The 17,934-nt window shown below is 41.8% G+C and overlaps 2 protein-coding genes across 5 annotated transcripts; both read right to left on the reverse strand.

The window, feature by feature from the left end:
- Position 1: 1 nt before the first annotated feature.
- On the reverse strand, positions 2-8,129 carry slc8b1 (solute carrier family 8 member B1). 2 transcript variants are annotated; one of them, XM_085294264.1, is made up of 15 exons: positions 7,731-8,129; positions 5,136-5,288; positions 4,539-4,591; positions 4,081-4,138; positions 3,391-3,496; positions 3,137-3,304; positions 2,315-2,428; positions 2,146-2,220; positions 1,902-2,032; positions 1,663-1,804; positions 1,446-1,567; positions 912-1,065; positions 737-817; positions 581-645; positions 2-482 (listed from the first exon to the last, which is right to left on the reverse strand). In XM_085294264.1, exons 1-15 carry the CDS (start codon positions 7,887-7,889, stop codon positions 291-293), a joined length of 1,773 nt encoding a protein of 590 aa, XP_085150390.1. In that variant the 5' UTR covers positions 7,890-8,129; the 3' UTR covers positions 2-290. The 2 variants fall into 2 exon arrangements, with proteins under 2 accessions (XP_085150390.1, XP_085150391.1); XM_085294265.1 differs by having other exon boundaries at positions 2,146-2,217; positions 7,731-8,128.
- Positions 8,130-8,812: 683 nt separating this feature from the next.
- Positions 8,813-17,839, reverse strand: LOC146562491 (acyl-CoA dehydrogenase family member 11). Of its 3 annotated transcripts, none has more exons than XM_085294269.1 (15): positions 17,731-17,839; positions 16,272-16,584; positions 14,182-14,405; positions 13,974-14,073; positions 13,123-13,240; positions 12,772-12,914; positions 12,541-12,693; positions 10,967-11,061; positions 10,765-10,864; positions 10,547-10,687; positions 10,370-10,462; positions 10,183-10,290; positions 9,927-10,098; positions 9,486-9,552; positions 8,813-9,369 (listed from the first exon to the last, which is right to left on the reverse strand). In XM_085294269.1, exons 2-15 carry the CDS (start codon positions 16,554-16,556, stop codon positions 9,258-9,260), a joined length of 1,911 nt encoding a protein of 636 aa, XP_085150395.1. In that variant the 5' UTR covers positions 16,557-16,584; positions 17,731-17,839; the 3' UTR covers positions 8,813-9,257. The 3 variants fall into 3 exon arrangements, with proteins under 3 accessions (XP_085150395.1, XP_085150397.1, XP_085150396.1); XM_085294271.1 differs by having other exon boundaries at positions 16,272-16,580; positions 17,731-17,782; XM_085294270.1 differs by having other exon boundaries at positions 16,272-16,699; positions 17,731-17,766.
- Positions 17,840-17,934: the final 95 nt, after the last annotated feature.

The raw sequence follows: 17,934 nt of genomic DNA on the forward strand, positions 1-17,934 counted from the left end.
AAAAATTAAACCAAAATCATTTAATTACCCCAAAGCAGCATGCACAAGTCATTAACATTTAGATCAATAATTAATGGAGACAATTCAGTGTTTCAAATTACAAAAGGCACAGTGTGAGTCGTTTCAGTCCTCCCTGAGCAGACTTTGCTCGCCTGATTTCATTATCCAACCACAGGAACTCTGTGCGTAGTAGTCAAGTGGAACAAAGGTTACAGCTGATTCTTGTAAAAAAAAAAATAGTGCATAAATAGTTGTAGTTGTAATTTTTCAGACCGGCCGCAGCATCAGGTCTACGTAACACGAATCTTGCCAAACTCTGTAAGAAGTGCAATGATAAGGAAGATGACATAGAAAATGAGGAGAAAGATGCCATAGGCCCGACCCAAGTGGAAGCGGCACAGTGGAACGATGACAAAGGACAGGACCAAAGACAAACCCAGAGATCCTGCAAGAATCCATGTCAGCAAACCTTCTGGTTCAACCTGAGAAGGAACAAGAACAAAGGCTTATTATCTTCATAGTGTCTGAAACAGGCTCGTGTAGCTTGGGTTAGATTACGCTGCATCTTAGAGGAAATTACCTGCACGTCGGCATGTGTTTGGAGCATTTGCACCAGACATCCTAAACCCACTCCAAACAACATGTCTGAAGGAAGTAAGAGTCAAGGATACTAAAAGCCTCTTTTATACATGCATGATAGGTGTTGTTTTACAGAGAGTCACAAAAACAAGGATACTGAAAATGATGCCTCCAAAGCAGGCAGATATAGCCATCCGTGGGTAACCCTGCCGAGCGATGGTGATGTCAGAAAAGCAGTCTGAAAATAAGAGACACAATTTTTTTTTAAACAACTAAAGTTACATATAGTATGTTTTTGGAGAAAAATACTGAATGAAGTTTTTAAGCATTACCTCCAATGCTGTTTCCCCAGGCCAACAGAGTCAATCCCAGCACAGTGTTGCTCAGACGCAGCACAACCCCGAGCATGTGCAGAAGACTGACTACTTCAGAGGCCGCCGCACTGATCAACACTGCACTCACCACAAACCCCAAAAGAGCAAAGAACTGGGAGGGGAGGGGAAGGACAAGAAATTTACAAACAAGTATCATCATAGCATAAATGTAAAGACCTGTGATGTAGCTTTAATCTTGAATCAATATGAGAAATGCAAATATTTTAAGCCACCTTAGAAGCTTGATGGCAGTGTTGCTAAAACAAAACCAGCAATTACCGGATATCCATCAGCCTCAGCTGTACTTAATTTGTGTTAATTAGCAGGCAGGTGCAGAGGGGGGGGGGGGGGGGGGCTAGAGGGGCTTGAAACTGATATGTGCCAACTACTGCACCACTGTCCCACTTGGCTACAGTATTACAAAAAGGAGTAATCATCATCATCATACTTATTCTCCACACACTTAGTCCACACACACACACACACACTTACTGAGTGATATCTTGGAGGACAGTCATTGCTGGTTGAGCAGAAGACAATAGCAGAAACAAAAAGTCCCAGCAGGAGAAACAGCAGCCAGAGGGGAAACTGCCCTTGGATCATATAATTTCCATCTGATAAATTAAAAAGAAAATAATTTAATCATATGCTTATTTTGATTAAGACTAGGACTTCAAGCTGCTTCTGTTGTAAAATGTTAAGCACTTACATGCTCCAGACTGGAAGACGAGCACACACACCAGAGGAGCAGTGATCAGGTGGAGGCAGTTTAGGGGGCGTCTCCAGTTTCTGTCTTCTTTGTCAGGGTCAACCACAGGGATACAGAGCAGCAGCAGCACTTCCAGAGGAGTCTGATGGGTTCAGACCAAGAACCACAGAATAATTTACTTTAATTTACATTGAAAGACAAGTTTTGACTGGATTTCACTTAAGTCTGTGAACCAGTACCTTGAATACTTTAAGGACTTTCCACTTCCATGATTTCCTCCTCCACCTACGGTTGTCGACTGGATTCAAAGAGCTCAGCAGGATCTGACTTGTAGACTCAGAGTAGGGCAGAAGTGGTCGATACTCTGACTCTGCAACACACAGGTGTAAATTATGATCTGTCACTCAGGAATGTGCTGCAGTAAATTTACTTTTGGGTTTATTTTTTGTTTGTTTTTTTAAATGGAGGCTGCTGCATTCCTACCATACTCCTGATGAATACTCCTGCCTGTCAGACAGGGAACGTCATCATCTGATGAGTCAGACGAATGAAAGTCTGCTTCAAAGAAAAACAAAAACAAAAAAACAACATCACTTGGAACTGTGTGGTTTTTATTTGTCTGTGTGTAAGAGTGTGTGTTTATATATCCAACCTGGAACATGTGTAACATTCTGGACACTCGTGTTGTCAGAATACTTTTGCCGGTTGTAAATGAACGCACTGATGATAACAATCACGACGTACAGGACGTAGAGGCCAAGGTACCCTAGAAAAAAGAAAGAAAGATATTATAGTAAAGACATGTAGGGATGATGAACATTACACGCAAGCAAGCACACACACAGAGACATGTTTTCCAACTAATTAAAACTAGTCAAGACTAGTTTTAATTAACCTCTTCTTTTTGGCCCTGTGGGTTTCACACCTAAGCTGTAAAAACCAGACCAACGACATAGCCGCTGATCTGGCTCACGATCAATCACATTTCACAGGATATTGCAATTTGTGAAGAGCAGAAAGAAGGTGTTAAGTTTACTTGTCATTAGTGGTAAAAACTAATGAGGACTAAAGGCTCACACACAGTCGTATTCAGGACAAATTAATCAAATTTACCACCATGCCATGTTTGAGATCAGGAGTATTATGGCTACAGATGACTAATGATCACGTGTTTAATTACGCTAAGATGTTTGTGTGGTTCTCGTAAGAAACAAAAGTCATTTTTCTAACAGCCCACTGACTGACACTCAGACAAAAGTCAGAAGCAGAATAACAAAAGTGAAAATGAATGAGCTGTCGAGTCTAGTCAGGATTCACTGATGGCAAATTAGAACAAATGTAAAGATTTAAAATTATAATATTTGTTCAAAATTCAATGAGAAGCTTTCTAAAACCGGACCAACAAAGAAAAATCGAGAGGTCAAATAGGATGCATAATTAATGCAAGACCATGTGTGCGTGTGTCGCTGTATACCCAGTGTTTCTCCCAGTGTCACAGTTCCTCTGTACAATATGAGGAAAGTCCAAAACACTGCAACCATGTAGAAGATGACATCGCGCAGAAATGGACGAGAAGCTACAGCAAAAGGCTTGACCAGCGCCACGCTGCCAGCAACTACTGTAGTAACAAATATCCCGGCTCCTGGAAAGGCAAACAGGCTGTCACATCTCAAGGCGTTTTTAAATTTATTTACATATCGGTGTGAGCGTGCGCGAGTCTGTGCCTACCAAATAAGGCTCCGACAGCCAACCCCGCTGTGTGCGGGTGGGAAAATGCTGCAATGGCACTGAAGATGTCAGGAGCTCCATTACCAAGAGCCAGAAATGTCACACCCTGATCACAGGCAGCAGTCAAGGAAAATATTCTTCTCAGAAACTATAATATAAACATTAGTGTGCAAAAGTTTTGAGCCTCCCCTTATTTCTTTATTTTTTGGCTTCCAAGGAGCCAGACTTTCTCGTAATCTGGTTTTGAGCAATAGCTCTCCAGACTTTTTGAAGGCATTTCTAAGTATTTCTTTGAACATTTGCTGCTTTTACACTCATTTTCAGTCCAGTTCTTGTACTGATACTTTTCAGTAGAGTGAGTGTTTTTTGTGATATTGATAGAAAAAAAAAAAAAAAAAAAAAAAAAAAAATTGGTTTCCACTGTGTGTAAAAGTATTCATGGCGTCAACATTATTAGAGCAGTGTAGAATTGCACAAACTCAGTTATTTCTCATCTTCTAGTCTGTATTTCCATACATTTCAATAAATAGCTGCACACTTCCAAAGAAGTGAAAAAGAAACAAAAAAAAAAGGTAGATCAATAATTTTGCCCAGTACTGTATATTCTAATATTTAACAGTCTAAGAGGTCAAACAGAAACTTCAGACTGCAGCCCATGGGTAGTGTTCAGGCGATGGAGAGAAAGGATACGGCCACATTGTGGGTGAGGCGCAGACTGGAGGAGATGGCAGACAGGTTGGGACAGAAGCTGGAGAGAGGGGGAAAAATAAATACAATTCAATAATCTTATTGAGAAAACAAAATAATTTAATACCTCAATTTACAAAAAAGCTATGTCTCAATAGATACTTTTCACTGAACACACAACAGCTTCTTTGCAGTAGTGTGTAAAGTGAAGTGGGTAGGTTTATAAATAAATAAATAAATAAATAAACAAAAAACAGAAGCAACAGTTCTTTCTTTGAGGAAATCTCACAATCTTGCAACAAAAGTGAAACAGTAGTGAAAACTCCACTCATGTGACTTTTCTTTGCACGACCATTTCGCTGAAACCATGATGTGTGTGTGTGTGTGTGTGTGTGTGTGTGTGTGTGTGTGTGTGTGTGTGTGTGTGTGTGTGTGTGTTGAATAACACCAGCGACACTTACAACTTAGAGGCAGTAAGTCCCAGAATAATAAACAAAAAGAAGAGCCATATAATCTGTGGAGAAGCAGAAAAAAGACAGCAGTTGTTGGTTTGTGAGGTAAAAACTATTGTTTAAAGAAAAGAAAAAAAAAAAAAAAAAAAAGGTGTGAGTGCCTTTACATTTACAAACATGACACTGACTACATTGGTCATATTGTCCCTGACCACAGATTTCTCTTTTAGGTTTCATTTGCAGATTCTCACTTACACTGTTTTTAACCAAACACTTCAGTTAATCCCATTTAAGACTTTGGGTATCTTGCAAACAGGGGAACTGGAAAATATCCACCATTATGAAAACACATTTAGCTAAAGCAAAAAGCTGATTGTTTTCCTAGTTCTGTTGAAGCAAAGTTTACTTCCTCATGTGAGTTTTATGTTGATTCACAAACAGTAACCAAGCCCAAAAACAGAAGCACCTAACACCTCTCACCCACATTTAAAAAACGGTTTAGCTCACAAGGTAAAAAGGTGACCAATATGTTAAAAGGATAATACCACCTGGTCTCTCCCAGCTTAATTGTTATAGAAATAATATAGAAATAACTCAGAGTCTTACACAGAAAGAGATGGTGAGTGGTGTGAGGTTGGGAGGCAGCAGACAGAAGGCCACTTCAAGGTAATTGATGAAGCCATCTTCCATTGAACAGTCTGGTGTTTTCTTCACGAATGCACAGCGGTCTGCAACGCTGTAGTTCATCACCAAGTCGCACTGCACACACACACACACACACACACACACACACACACACACACACACACACACACACACACACACACACACACACACACACACACACACACACACACACACACACAGTTATCTAAATGGCTCAACATTTTCACGCAATCATTTGTGGCTTAAACAGTGGAACAACAACATGTGCATCTCTTTCGTAATGACTGATGAAGGTGAGTGTACCATTCATTTATTTTTGTGTTTAAGGTAAGATAAAACTTTATTAATCCCTCGAATAAGAATACAAGTGAAGAGGCACTACAGCTTAGTTGTCCCCCCTCCTTTGTCCTCCTGTTTCCCCTCCCTCTCCCCTCCAGAGAGGAGTTAAACAGTCTGATGGCGTGTGGGACAAAGGAGTTTTTAAGTCTGTTGGTTCTTGTCTTTGGAAGAAGCAACCTGTCACTGAACAGACTCCTCTGGTTGTTTGTGGCCGTGTGCAGAGGATGCCCAGCATTGTTCATAATGTCCAGCAATTTTTTTAGTGTCCTTTTCTCTGCCACTGTCACCAGAGTGTCCAGCTTCATGCCGACCACAGAGCTAGCCTTCCTGATCAGTTTTTCCAGCCTGGATGAGTCCTCCTTTGCTGTGCTGCTCCCCCAGCACACCACAGCATAGAAAAGTACTCCAGCAACCACTGACTGGTAAAACATCCTCAGGAGCTTCCTGCAGATGTTAAAAGACCTCAGCCTCCTGAGGAAGTACAGTCGGCTTTGGGCTTTTTTATACAGGTGCTCTGTGATGCATGACCAGTCCAGTTTGTTGTCCACCCACAGCCCGAGGTACTTGTTGACCACCTCCACCTCCTCTCCCTCTATCTGAACCGGCTTTATACATTATATACTTTTTAGATATATTTAGGCTTTATATATTTGAATATGAATGAAATCACACTACAAATCCATCTGAATATAATAATAATAATAATAATAATAATAATAATGGATTGCATTTATTTGCCTTTTCTAGGCACCCAAAGCGCTTTACAATTCCACTGTGGTGAAGGCAAGCTACAAGTTGTAGCCACAGCTGCCCTGGGGCAGACTGACAGAAGCAAGGCTGCCATATCACGCCATCGGCCCCTCTGGCCAACACCAGTAGGCGGTAGGGTCAAGTGTCTTGCCCAAGGACACAATGACCAGGACAGAGAGAGCAGGGGGATCGAACCGGCAACCTTCCGGTTACAGATGAGCTTCCCAATCCCCTGAGCCACAGGTGGAACATGGGCGCTACATTTTGATACAACAACAACATCATCATCATCTAACAGCACTGAGATGCATGCAATCATGATATAAGGTAATAAATAACAAATCACCAGAAAGCTCTTTAATTTTGGATCACTGCTTACAGTGGGCCTGCATACCAAGAGACCACATTAACAAATTTGTCTTATCTCACACACACACACACACACACACACACACACACACACACACACACACACACACACACACACACACACACACACACACCTCTAACGGAGGTGTAACTTTGATGCAATCCAAGTCTACTCATCACCTTTACAGAAATAGATTGTGATAAACTGATATTGTCCAGATGATTATTTGCACATTTCGTTAAAATTCAGTCTAGTACAACGCCAACCACTACAACCTTAGCAATAAACAGACACCTGAATTCACCTTTACTGGAAAACGTAAAAAACAAGACTTGCCATACAAGTTTCCTTAAGGCAACATATATGGCATACCTTTTCAGCGTAACTGCATGTGACGAGTGAAACTGCTAAACTGTAACAAATAAAATGACGAAGGGGGTCAAGAATTGAGTGAAATAATATAGTTTTTAAAAAGAAACTAGAGGATGAGGCTCACTCAATTCAGATCCCGACTTAACCATTTCCGCTTGTGACAGCTGATGGCCCTGGGTATTTCGTATTTTCACAAAAACTGTGGACCGATGGGAGTCCTGAGTATGGGATGCTTTACCTGAGCTAAACCTGTCTTGATGAGGAGTGGTAAACTGCAGTGTGTATTATGCTTGGCATGAAGGCTCGATTTACTTGATTTAAATCAGACACCTACATTCCCTAATCAGAATGAGATGTCAGATCAAATTTTGTGTATGTTTTTCATCCACTGCAAAACAAGAAAAAGCACACCACCCACCCATGCAGAGGTCCTTCTGTATACCACACACATTCAGTGCTCTTTTCAGCTTTGCACTGAGGGTCTATAGTTTACTGACGGATGTGAACCAAGGCGATCAAACTTGACTTACGCCCTTAGCTTTCGCTAATCATGTGACAGGTGAAAAAAAAAAACCAAAAAAAAAAAAAACTTTGCTGACCTGAACCAGAAAACAAGCAGCTGACGAACACCTGATAATAAAATACAGCACTCACAGATAACACGCTCATTTCCAAGCAAAAGCAAAGAAAAACATTTCACTGACCTCATCATTGTTGTTGTTTTCAGCCATCACCGGTGAGGACCAACGTCCAGCCATTCCAACCCGGACACCAGACTCGTTTCGTAAAAGCTCTGAGCCCGAGGTGAGCTGCCAGCCACACGGCAGCACCACGAAAAGTGGCAAGAAAATACCGCAAAACATGATTCACTTTATCCCGGAGCCAGTTCCATTCTGCTGGGAAGCTAACAGGACATCCGTGGGCTGGTTTACTCTTTTAATTCCCGGGCGGTTAGCCTAAAAATTAAGTCGAAGATCTCAAAAACATGTCCCGGTTGTCGTATTTGTTACTGGTCTTAAATAACTTGTTTTCAAGCGTTCACACAGTCTAAGCTCAGATTCAATCCCGTTGAACATTTTGTACACCTTACTCTAAAACTCCTCCCACTGCTTTCCCAATCAGACATGTGCCACGTTCACGGACTCCTCGTAAACCCAGAAGAAGCAAAGGAACGAGTGCTGGAATGCAGACAGCAAAAGGTAAACGGCAAATACGAGGCTGTTAAAATACGTTAATATGTGTATTTAAAAGCTTAGTTTATTAGAGGTCTATACTCCAGAGAACCAGCCTATTCATTTATTGCCTCTATAATAGACATTTGTTTATGGTCTATATTTTTTGACTCATTTGAGCTACCCTACAAAGTCCTGATGTGCTAAACATCTCGTGTATTTCATGACGTATCTCATGGATGGCCTCTTTTAGCTCCAAAGAGGCAGGAAATCACACAAAAAACCGATCGGTTTTCTGCCCCGTCTTGTTTCAGGTTGCCTTGCAGTGTTCGAATGTCTGATATAACTTCCTGTTTGCAAAAATCATATTGAACATCTAAATTTGCAAAAAAAAAATTGTACAGAAAACAAGTGCAACAATATGTTTTCAGAGTAAAAAGTATTTATCGCCATTAGAAAAAAAACATTTCGCACCCACTCCCACCTCGATATATATCAACATATTTTAAAAAGGGGTGTTGGATATTGTTTGGGTGTTTATTTTATGTTTTTGCTGTGTATCACATGGAGCAATGTTCATTTTTGAAAATAAAAAGCACAGTGACTCAGTAAACTCACAGTTCAAGTCACTACAGTTTAATGAATATCAGAAAATTGCGTTAAAACTGCCAAGTTTTTACTGTTTTAAAGTTTATACATCAATATGTATGTGCAGGTTTTCCAGCAGTACAGTAAGGCAGTGTGTATGAACCTGGTCAGTCAGGGCCTGTTTTGCTTATGATGTGAAGTTAATCTCTGGGCTGCTGATCATTTGCCTTTATTTAAAAAACTACATTTAACTGTGGGAATTCACATTTCAATTTACTGTCCAGTATTTACTCTGATACTGAAGACACAACCCATTCTCCATTTTATTTACATGCCTATTCAAGACCGAATTTCATTTTTAATGAAACATGATTTCAGTCATCCACAAAAACACAAACAATAATATAGCAGACAATAAATCTGTTTGTCACTAAGACAGACCGCAGGGCTCAGCAGTGACTCAGTGATTCTTCAGCCCTGTATCGACTGGTCAAAGACTAAAGCAGCATCAAGTGAAGTGTTGGAATCATAGTGACCTCTTCTCTGGTTCCTTGCCACGGGACACAAGTCCTGTTCGCACCACCTGGAAAATAAAAAAAAAAAGTGACAAAAAAACAATGATAAATAGTAACAAAATTATAGTGCATTTTTAAAAAATATTTTAGACAACTGCAAATTTACATTTTTTTTTTTTTTTACCTGAGAGCTGCATAGGTGTCAGATGGAGAAGCTCCTTTCCAACATGCGTGATCAATAAGAAGGGCTCCTGATAACAGAGTTGGGAATGATAACAAGGTGCATAGAGGTAAATGTGTTTATTGTTTGAATGTTTGGCCACGATAACAGTACAGCTGACTGATTACATTACTGACTTAGAAGTTTGTTAGACTGAAAGATGTCAGCTTAAGCTTATGTTTTCAAAATGCTGATTTAGTTAATAACTTAATTACAAACTCAAAAAGCTGAAAAAAAAAGCAGAAAACATTTTAGTGAATATTTGACTTACGCTTAAAATTATTTATAATTATTTTTATGTTGATCAGCTAACCTGTAAATTAACTCATAGCTGCAGCTCTGGTGTGTGTGTGTGTGTGTGTGTGTGTGTGTGTGTGTGTGTGTGTGTGTGTGTGTGGTATACACCTGTGTAGATGCGAGCCAGGCTGTATGCCAGGTCTCTTGCTGCTAGCTCCAGGTAGCTGGGTGCTCTGGTTGCTGCTACCTGAACAAACTCTTCCAGCTCGCAAAGAGCTCCGCCCACTGCTGTCACAGCTGGGGCCAATGAGGAAACGCTGGAGGCGCCAGCCAGCAGAGACTATAACACAAAGAAAACACGCGCACTTCACATTTTTGTTCTGCTCAGTCACAAAGAAGATTTTTTCATTAAACTTGCTTTGACCTTGGTATGGCTGAAGTAGGCATGAAGAACCATCCCTGAGCTACGAGCCACACACCGCAGCACATCCAGAGACAAAACATTTGTGGTACCTTCCCATATGCTCAAAACCTGGAAGAGGAAGAGATAAGTTAGTCTTTCACTCTTTTTTGTAAATCTCAAGCTATCACACCTCTAGTATCAAACTCACCTGTGCATCACGGAGTATTCCAGGCAAGCCAGTATCCTCGATGTATCCCTGGCCACCAAAGCTTTCCAAACCCTCCGACACCACAGCCACAGCCTGAGACAAACACAACACTGAAACAATCAGACAATCAAAACAGGCAAATAACAGCTAACGCTAGCATTCACACAAACTGTTCACCTGCTTCCCAGTGTACAGTTTGACGACCGGAGTGAGCAGCCGGAGAAGGTGAGCATCGTGCTCGGTTGCCACTCCACTTTCTTCTCGGCCCAACAGACGACACACATCCATCACCAGAAGAAAGGCCCCTCGAGACTCTACCTGTAGTGTGAGAAGCATGTGTCCTGAAGCATGACAGAAAACACTGTGTGGAGTTTGTTCACCCCCTGCCAGCTTACCTCCATTCTAGCAAGAGTCTGCATGTGCAGTGGGTGGTCTTTAAGAAGCTTTCCAAAGGCAGTGCGCCGAGTGGCATAGTCACGAGCTAACTGGAGCACCCTGTGAAGACACACAGTTACACAAATGTTTAACCAGCTTACTCATGCTGTGCTTTAAGAAATCAGCACAGATTCAAGTGTGGTAGTAGGAGCGGTGTCCTGCCTTCTCATAGCGGCTGCTGCAGAGACGCTGTTGTGGATCCTGGTTATGGTCAGCATATTAGCTATGGAGGACACACCTCTCCCCTCCTCTGAGAGCTGTTGAGGAAAACAAGTTTTCAAAGATTTGGACACATTATAGAAAAAAAAATTACAAGGAACATGGCTTGTCTTGTTTCTCTAACAGTGAAGGTTGGTGGAGTGGACCATAAACTGCCTGAAAATGTCCATACCTTTAAACAAAAATGTTGGATGATTTCCCTCACAGTGATTAATTACACTTTTGCCATATAACCATGTGTTATATAGCAAAAGTGTAATCACACTGTGACAAATGTCTGTAAAAATTCTCCCCCAGCAGGGTAATGCAGGATTTGTGGTACCACACTCGTGTCCCCCATGCTTAAGTGTTCTGTGTATGCACCCTACACAGCTGTGCTTGTGTTACAGTCCAAAAAGGCCAAGATTATGAGCTTGACACATATAGCGCTATGAGTGAGTCCAATTCTGAGCTTTTAAAAAGTGGGCCTGAACAGGAAAGGGAGCAAACATTATTGAAAAGTCAACCAAAAGAAAACAGCAGGAGAACCGCAGTCATTGTTTGCAGTGGACACTTTTCCTTATTTTTAACACTCAGTTTCACTTCAGCTTTCTTAATGTTGTAACTTTGGTCTTCCCCGCAGCTAGCTGAAGGCCCAACAACAGCAAGAACAGACCAGCTGTTCCACATATTGGTCACAATATGCCTCCTGCTGACAGTAAACAAATGCAACATGTAAGTGACTGAACACAAAGCTCTGTGCAGGACAGGCACGCAACCATGCTTGTTCCTTAATGCCCCCCACCACACTGCAAACGCTAGTCAGAAACCTACACGAGAAGCACAACAAAGAATCCGAGGGATTGACACCACCTCAAAAATCCCCACAACCCAATGTCAATTGGTATCCACAGGTTGCACAGGAGCAAGCCTGATCCAAAGAGGCTTACATGAATCAAAGAATTTACAACATCCTGGTGTCTGGAGAAGAGCCAGAGACAAGTCAATGCTACTTTAGAGGCAAAGTAGTAAAAGGAAAAAATTAATCTGTTCTTACCAACAACGAATGCAGATCTCTACTTCTTGTTTTGGTTTGCTGTTTTTTCTGGGCTTGTTTTGCTTTAAATGATTCTCTCATATTAATTTAGCTGCAGCCATTCACAGCTCATCATCTCATGCTGACTGAATGCTACCTGCCCGAGTGCTGCCGCTGGAGCTGCAAGCAGCTGGCACTCTCATGAGTTGCACATCTCAAAAAGTTTCTGAGGATTCAGTGGGTTAAGTGCTACAAAAGTTGATTTGTGTTTTTACAAAGCACAGTGTGTACTTTTTTGTTACTGAGGAGTGGCAAATAAAATCACTGTGAATTTTTCCACCTAGCACACAAATGCAGGAATGGTTCCGCTTATCATTGCTGCACATAACTTGTTTTTGTGTGTGTGTGTTTAAGCAATTGCTCATATCTGCACAGATAGGAGACAAAGCCTATAGTTTGTCAATAAATTGTTATATCCAATGACCCAGCATGTGTAACTGACCCTGCGCGCTGGCAGGCCGTCCAGCAGCAGCTCAGCAGTCGGCATTTGGCGTGTCCCCAGCTTGTCCTTCAGTCGCTGAACCTCAATACCCCTCAATCGGCCATCCTCATCTCGACTCACCTCCGCATAGAAGAGAGACAAACCTTTGCTACCCTGTGGGACAGAGAACAGCAGTCAATTATATCACTCTACAATTCATTGACAATGCTTTGTGACCGATGTCAGCAGTACTGGTATGGTTGCTCCGGTTTTGTCCTGCACTCTGGCCAGTGTAAGAGTCATGTCTGCGTCCGTAGCAGACGTGAACCACTTGAAGCCGTGGAGCTTGTAGGAACCATCTGTTTGTGGAACAGCCACCGTCTCAGTGCCGCTGGCTGAGGACAATGAAAACAACTCATGAAGCATTACAACAGTTACTCTTGTTCTGCATGACAAAGCGGGAAAAAAGTATGCAAACAAAGAATCTCCTCCACAGATATCTGATCCCTTGAAAAGCAGAATTACAACACTGTTGTACTGCAGCTCTTAATTTATAGATTGAATCTGGGACTGATAAATGCAGAAAACAGTGTCACTACTTACCCACATCAGAGCCTCCCTGTCTCTCTGTCATCCACTGTCCGGATGTCCAGAAGCGTTCTGGATGGCGGGTGGTCAAACGACTGTAGGCGTCTTCTACTGGCCACGAAACACCTAAGGACTTCTCATACACAAATCCAAACAATCATTCACTGTGCTTACAAGGAAAAACAGAACTGGGGTAAGCAAGTCAAAAATATGTGTACATTCACTACTATACAGCCATAACAGCAAAATATAGACTTTTATTCAGTTGCTCATCAATCTAATATACAGTTCCCTCAAGTACATGCTGCTGTTTTAAACAAAAGCTGGCACATTTTACTTTTTTTTTTATTAATATTATCAACATACACTGTGCAAACTGATTGGAAGGCAAATTCTCCTTAACACAAACAGGAAAATAAACAGCAAAAACATAATCTCTCTATAAAAGAGATAAATAACACAATAAAAGATAATACAAATATACAATATAAAAGGAAATAGGGTGCAAAATGCATATAGTGCAAACTGTTCCAGATATGGCTATGATTATGTGGTTCCTCAGCCAGTTAAAACAATTTTACTGGGGTGACTTGATGGACTGATTAAATTCTTGTATAACTTTTGAGATGAAACTGTCTCTGAGCCTTTAGTCTCAGCATGAAATTGTCTGTAGCGTTTGACGGATGGGAGGACGATGAATTTATATTCTTAAAATGCCAATGTTTTAAACTACATTGGCTACAATATTCTTCACTTAATTCAGTTTTAAATGATTGGAGGAAAATCCCATTACTAGTTCTGTTGTTCTAATCAGTTTGGCTTACAGGACACTGTATTAGTCATGTTATTCACTTCTTTAAACACACCTGGATAACTTTTGCAGCTCCGTCGGTCATAGCAAGAGGACAGGTGTAGAGGCCAGATGAGGGAGAGAAAAGATACAGCTTGCTCATCTGGTACACACGACTAGGAAACACATACATACACTTTTTGGAAGATGACAAAAACACGTTACTGAAGTGAAATAAGACACATGAGCTAAACCGAAAAAAGGAAGTGCAACGGTCTTCTAACCTCCACTCGCCAAATGACCTCTCATAGCCAATGGCAACGAGTCCTTCCTGCGCTGACAGGTCTTTCATGCATTTCCAAGCATGGGAGGTCACAATGTGATCCACTCGGCGACCCCAGGGATCAAAGTGCACCAACCGTGGAGGATTGACCTCACACTCTCTACCCCAGCCATCCACCTCCTTTGCCACGTGTTCTCCAAATGCACACAAGTCTGAGAGAATCACCTGTAGACAAATTTATACACATACTATTCACACAAATACACACACACACACACACACACACATATACATACATGTATATATAAATTTTGTACTAATGTATGGTGACCTTGAGGGTCTTTAAAGGTGCTTATTATTACACACAATATATCGCAGACCTTATGAAACAGATCTCAGCCTGTTTACCTGATAGGACAGCTCCTCCCTGGCTTTTTAATAGTAACAAAGACCAAAGTCAAACTCTTATTGCTTTTTATACACTCAACAAAAATATAAACGCAACACCTTTGTTACTGCTCCCATACCCCATGGGATGGACGTAGAGACCTAAAATTCATTCCAGATACACAATATAACCATCCCTCCCAAACAGTGGTCACAAATCAGTCCAAATGTGTGGTAGTGGGCACATCTGCTATATTGAGATAATCCATCCCACCTCACAGGTGTGCCACATCAGGATGCTGATCTGACATCATGAGTAGTGCACAGGTGTACCTCAGACTGCCCACAACAAAAGGCCACCCTGGAATGTGCAGTTTTGTCTCACAGCAAAATGCCACAGATGCCACAAGCAATGAGGGAGCGTGCAATTGGCATGCTGACAGCAGGAATGTCAACCAGATCTGTCGCCCGTGCATTGAATGTTCATTTCTCAACCATAAGCCGTCTCCACAGGCGTTTCAGAGAATATGGCAGCACATCCAACCGGCCTCACAACCGCAGACCTCGTGTAACCACACCAGCCCAGGACCTCCACATCCAGCAGGTTCACCTCCAAGATCGTCTGAGACCAGCCACCCAGACAGCTGCTGGAACAATTGGTTTGCACAACCAAACAATTTCTGCACAAACTGTCAGAAACCGTCTCAGGGACGCTCAACTGCATGCCCGTCGTCCTCATCGGGGTCTTGACCTGACTCCAGCTCGTCGCCGTAACAGACTTGTGTGGGCAAATGCTCACATTCGATGGCGTCTGGCACGTTGGAGAGGTGTGCGCTTCACGGATGAATCATGGTTCACATTGTTCAGGGCAGATGGCAGCTGAGAATGTCCCAGTTCTTGCATGGCCAGCATACTCACCGGACATGTCACCCATTGAGCATGTTCGGGATGTGCTTGACCGGCGTATACGACAGCGTGTACCAGTTCCCATGAATATCCAACAACCTCGCACAGCCATTGAAGTGGAGTGGACCAACATTCCACAGGCCACAATTGACAATCTGATAGACTCCATGCGACGATGTGTTGCACTGCATGAGGCAAATGGTGGTCACACCAGATACTGACCGGTTCTGGGTCCCCAGACCCCCAATAGCGCAAAAAACTGCACATTCCAGGGTGGCCTTTTGTTGTGGGCAGTCTGAGGTACACCTGTGCACTACTCATGATGTCAGATCAGCATCCTGATGTGGCACACCTGTGAGGTGGGATGGATTATCTCAATATAGCAGATGTGCCCACTACCACACATTTGGACTGATTTGTGACCACTGTTTGGGAGGGATGGTTATATTGTGTATCTGGAATGAATTTTAGGTCTCTACGTCCATCCCATGGGGAATGGGAGCAGTAACAAAGGTGTTGCGTTTATATTTTTGTTGAGTGTAAAATGAATTTGTGCTGGTGCAACAAAACTTAAGGAAAAATATGCACTACATATGTAACACTGTGCATATACCCAACACTTCTTTCAAAAAGAAAACAAGTTATGAGCACATTAAAAAACAACAACAACAAAAAACACATTATAATATAGTAATATACACCTAATATGGACATTGTTATTTAATGGGCCTGTTGTTCTTGCTCTAAAACTGGTAGTATGACACCCTTTCTTGGGAAAAACATGTAACCCCTGCTCACCTCCTGGGGTATGTGTCTCTTCAGATATCCTCTGAGCAAGGCATCTTCTACAAATGGGTTCTTCAGCACTGGGTTTTCCTGAAAGAAAGGCCCTATCCTGGCTCGGGTGAACGGCAGGTAGCCTGCTGCCTCCCACAGCTGTTCTTCATTGGATCTTCTTCTGCCTGGCTCAGCTACAGAAGCTGATCTGACGTGGATCAGTGGTCGAGGTGAAGGAATGACACACCACAACCTGCAGGAGCCTCCGGCTACACGTCGGCTCAGGAGGGCTGAGGACACTGACATGGCCCAATACCTTCAGTCTGAGGTCTGACTAGGGAGTCAACACAATGCCATTAGAGCAGGGACAGGTGACATTTAGATAAAGGCAGGAATGTTTCAGTTTTTTTAAATGGGGTGGCACGGGGCTGGTGAGTGGCGTCCAAGAACTAGTTGGGATCAGGTAAAAAAAAAAAAAAAAAAAAAAAAAAAAGTGAGTTATAATAATTTTAATTTGCACAGACCTCCTTCTCCATAGACATCTATCTGCAAATACAGTAATAACAAAATACAAGCCACATTGAAGCACAAGAAGTAAGGTAACAAGCTAATAAAAATGAATCTGGATAAAACTGTTAATGGGTGTCATTTTTAGATATAAATAAGGGGGTCTCACACATCCTTTGTTTAGAGTTTGCAAAGTAAGCGACAGTAGTGGACCAAACCAATGTGAAGTACAAGAGGGGAAGTCCATCTTTCAAATTAAATCATTATTTTCCATTAATATGTAAACCAGTAGCATTCACGGGATGTAATAATATTTAAGCTCAAATAGTTACTTTGAAGCAATAAACTAATGGCAAGGACAAGTTGTATTGAAGTATTAAAGAGGACAACGGCACCCTCTGGGCAATGCCACCCCAGTGCCCTTTAGCACCACCCCTGGTCCACCCAGAGGCAGAACAGCATTCAGCTGAAAGCAATTTCTGTATATTTGGTTTTTACTTATTACTCAGAAAACAGGCGCATTTTTACTGATTTACTGATTCCAGATAGGATTAGCTTCTTTGTTTCTCCATTGCTGATACTTATTTCTTTATGTAAATTTATCTAGCTGGCTTGCAGACCATGGAGAAGACTGACAACCAAAGAAATGGGTCAAAGTTCATCTGGTTGCGTCGTTGCCTTTGTGCAGATATTATCTTACCGCTTGTATTCCAGGGTTTCCTTTATATTATTTAAATATATTTAAATATTAAACAGAGGCATATACTTGCTATCCTCTTCTTGAAACCCTTTATCATAACGCGTACTCTTCACACTCCAACCCGACAACAACACAGCAGTTAGCAATGACGTTCAACAAAGTTGTGAGCGCTTTATTCACGGGCAAGCTTACACAGACAACGCTGAATTAGTTTCAAATGAAACTTAAAAGCTTCCTAAATGTCAAATATATAGCTGCTAGCAGTCATCTTACCAAACGTTTTCCCAGCTGCGTTCACGTTCACGGCGGCAACTTAAGTTTCGCCTTCAAAATAAAAGTCTCTCCTCGTTTAAAGGTTCAAGTAGCACCTCCTGCTGCTACAGCAGCGACAAAAACAGCACGCAAACACACAGGTGACAAACACGTCTATCAAGGATCTATAGTGTATACAAAGGATAAAATATCGGGTATGATATG

This window comes from Mchenga conophoros, linkage group LG12, assembly GCF_057382185.1.
Source record: "Mchenga conophoros isolate Kocher_MC1m ecotype Shallow Benthic linkage group LG12, M_conophoros_male_GT1.1, whole genome shotgun sequence".
Taxonomy (NCBI): domain Eukaryota; kingdom Metazoa; phylum Chordata; class Actinopteri; order Cichliformes; family Cichlidae; genus Mchenga; species Mchenga conophoros.

Coding starts and splice junctions, on each gene's coding strand:
- LOC146562491 (XM_085294269.1), bottom strand. CDS start 16,556: ATGTCAGTGTCCTCAGCCCTCCTGAGCCGACGTGTAGCCGGAGGCTCC. Junction 10,865..10,966: donor GCAGCAGCCGCTATGAGAAG/GCAGGACACCGC, acceptor GTGTCTTCACAG/GGTGCTCCAGTTAGCTCGTG. Junction 10,688..10,764: donor AGACTCTTGCTAGAATGGAG/GTAAGCTGGCAG, acceptor CTCACACTACAG/GTAGAGTCTCGAGGGGCCTT.
- slc8b1 (XM_085294264.1), bottom strand. CDS start 7,889: ATGTTTTGCGGTATTTTCTTGCCACTTTTCGTGGTGCTGCCGTGTGGC. Junction 4,592..5,135: donor CACTCACCATCTCTTTCTGT/GTAAGACTCTGA, acceptor GCTTCTCCACAG/ATTATATGGCTCTTCTTTTT. Junction 2,429..3,136: donor GACACTGGGAGAAACACTGG/GTATACAGCGAC, acceptor TCTTTTTTCTAG/GGTACCTTGGCCTCTACGTC.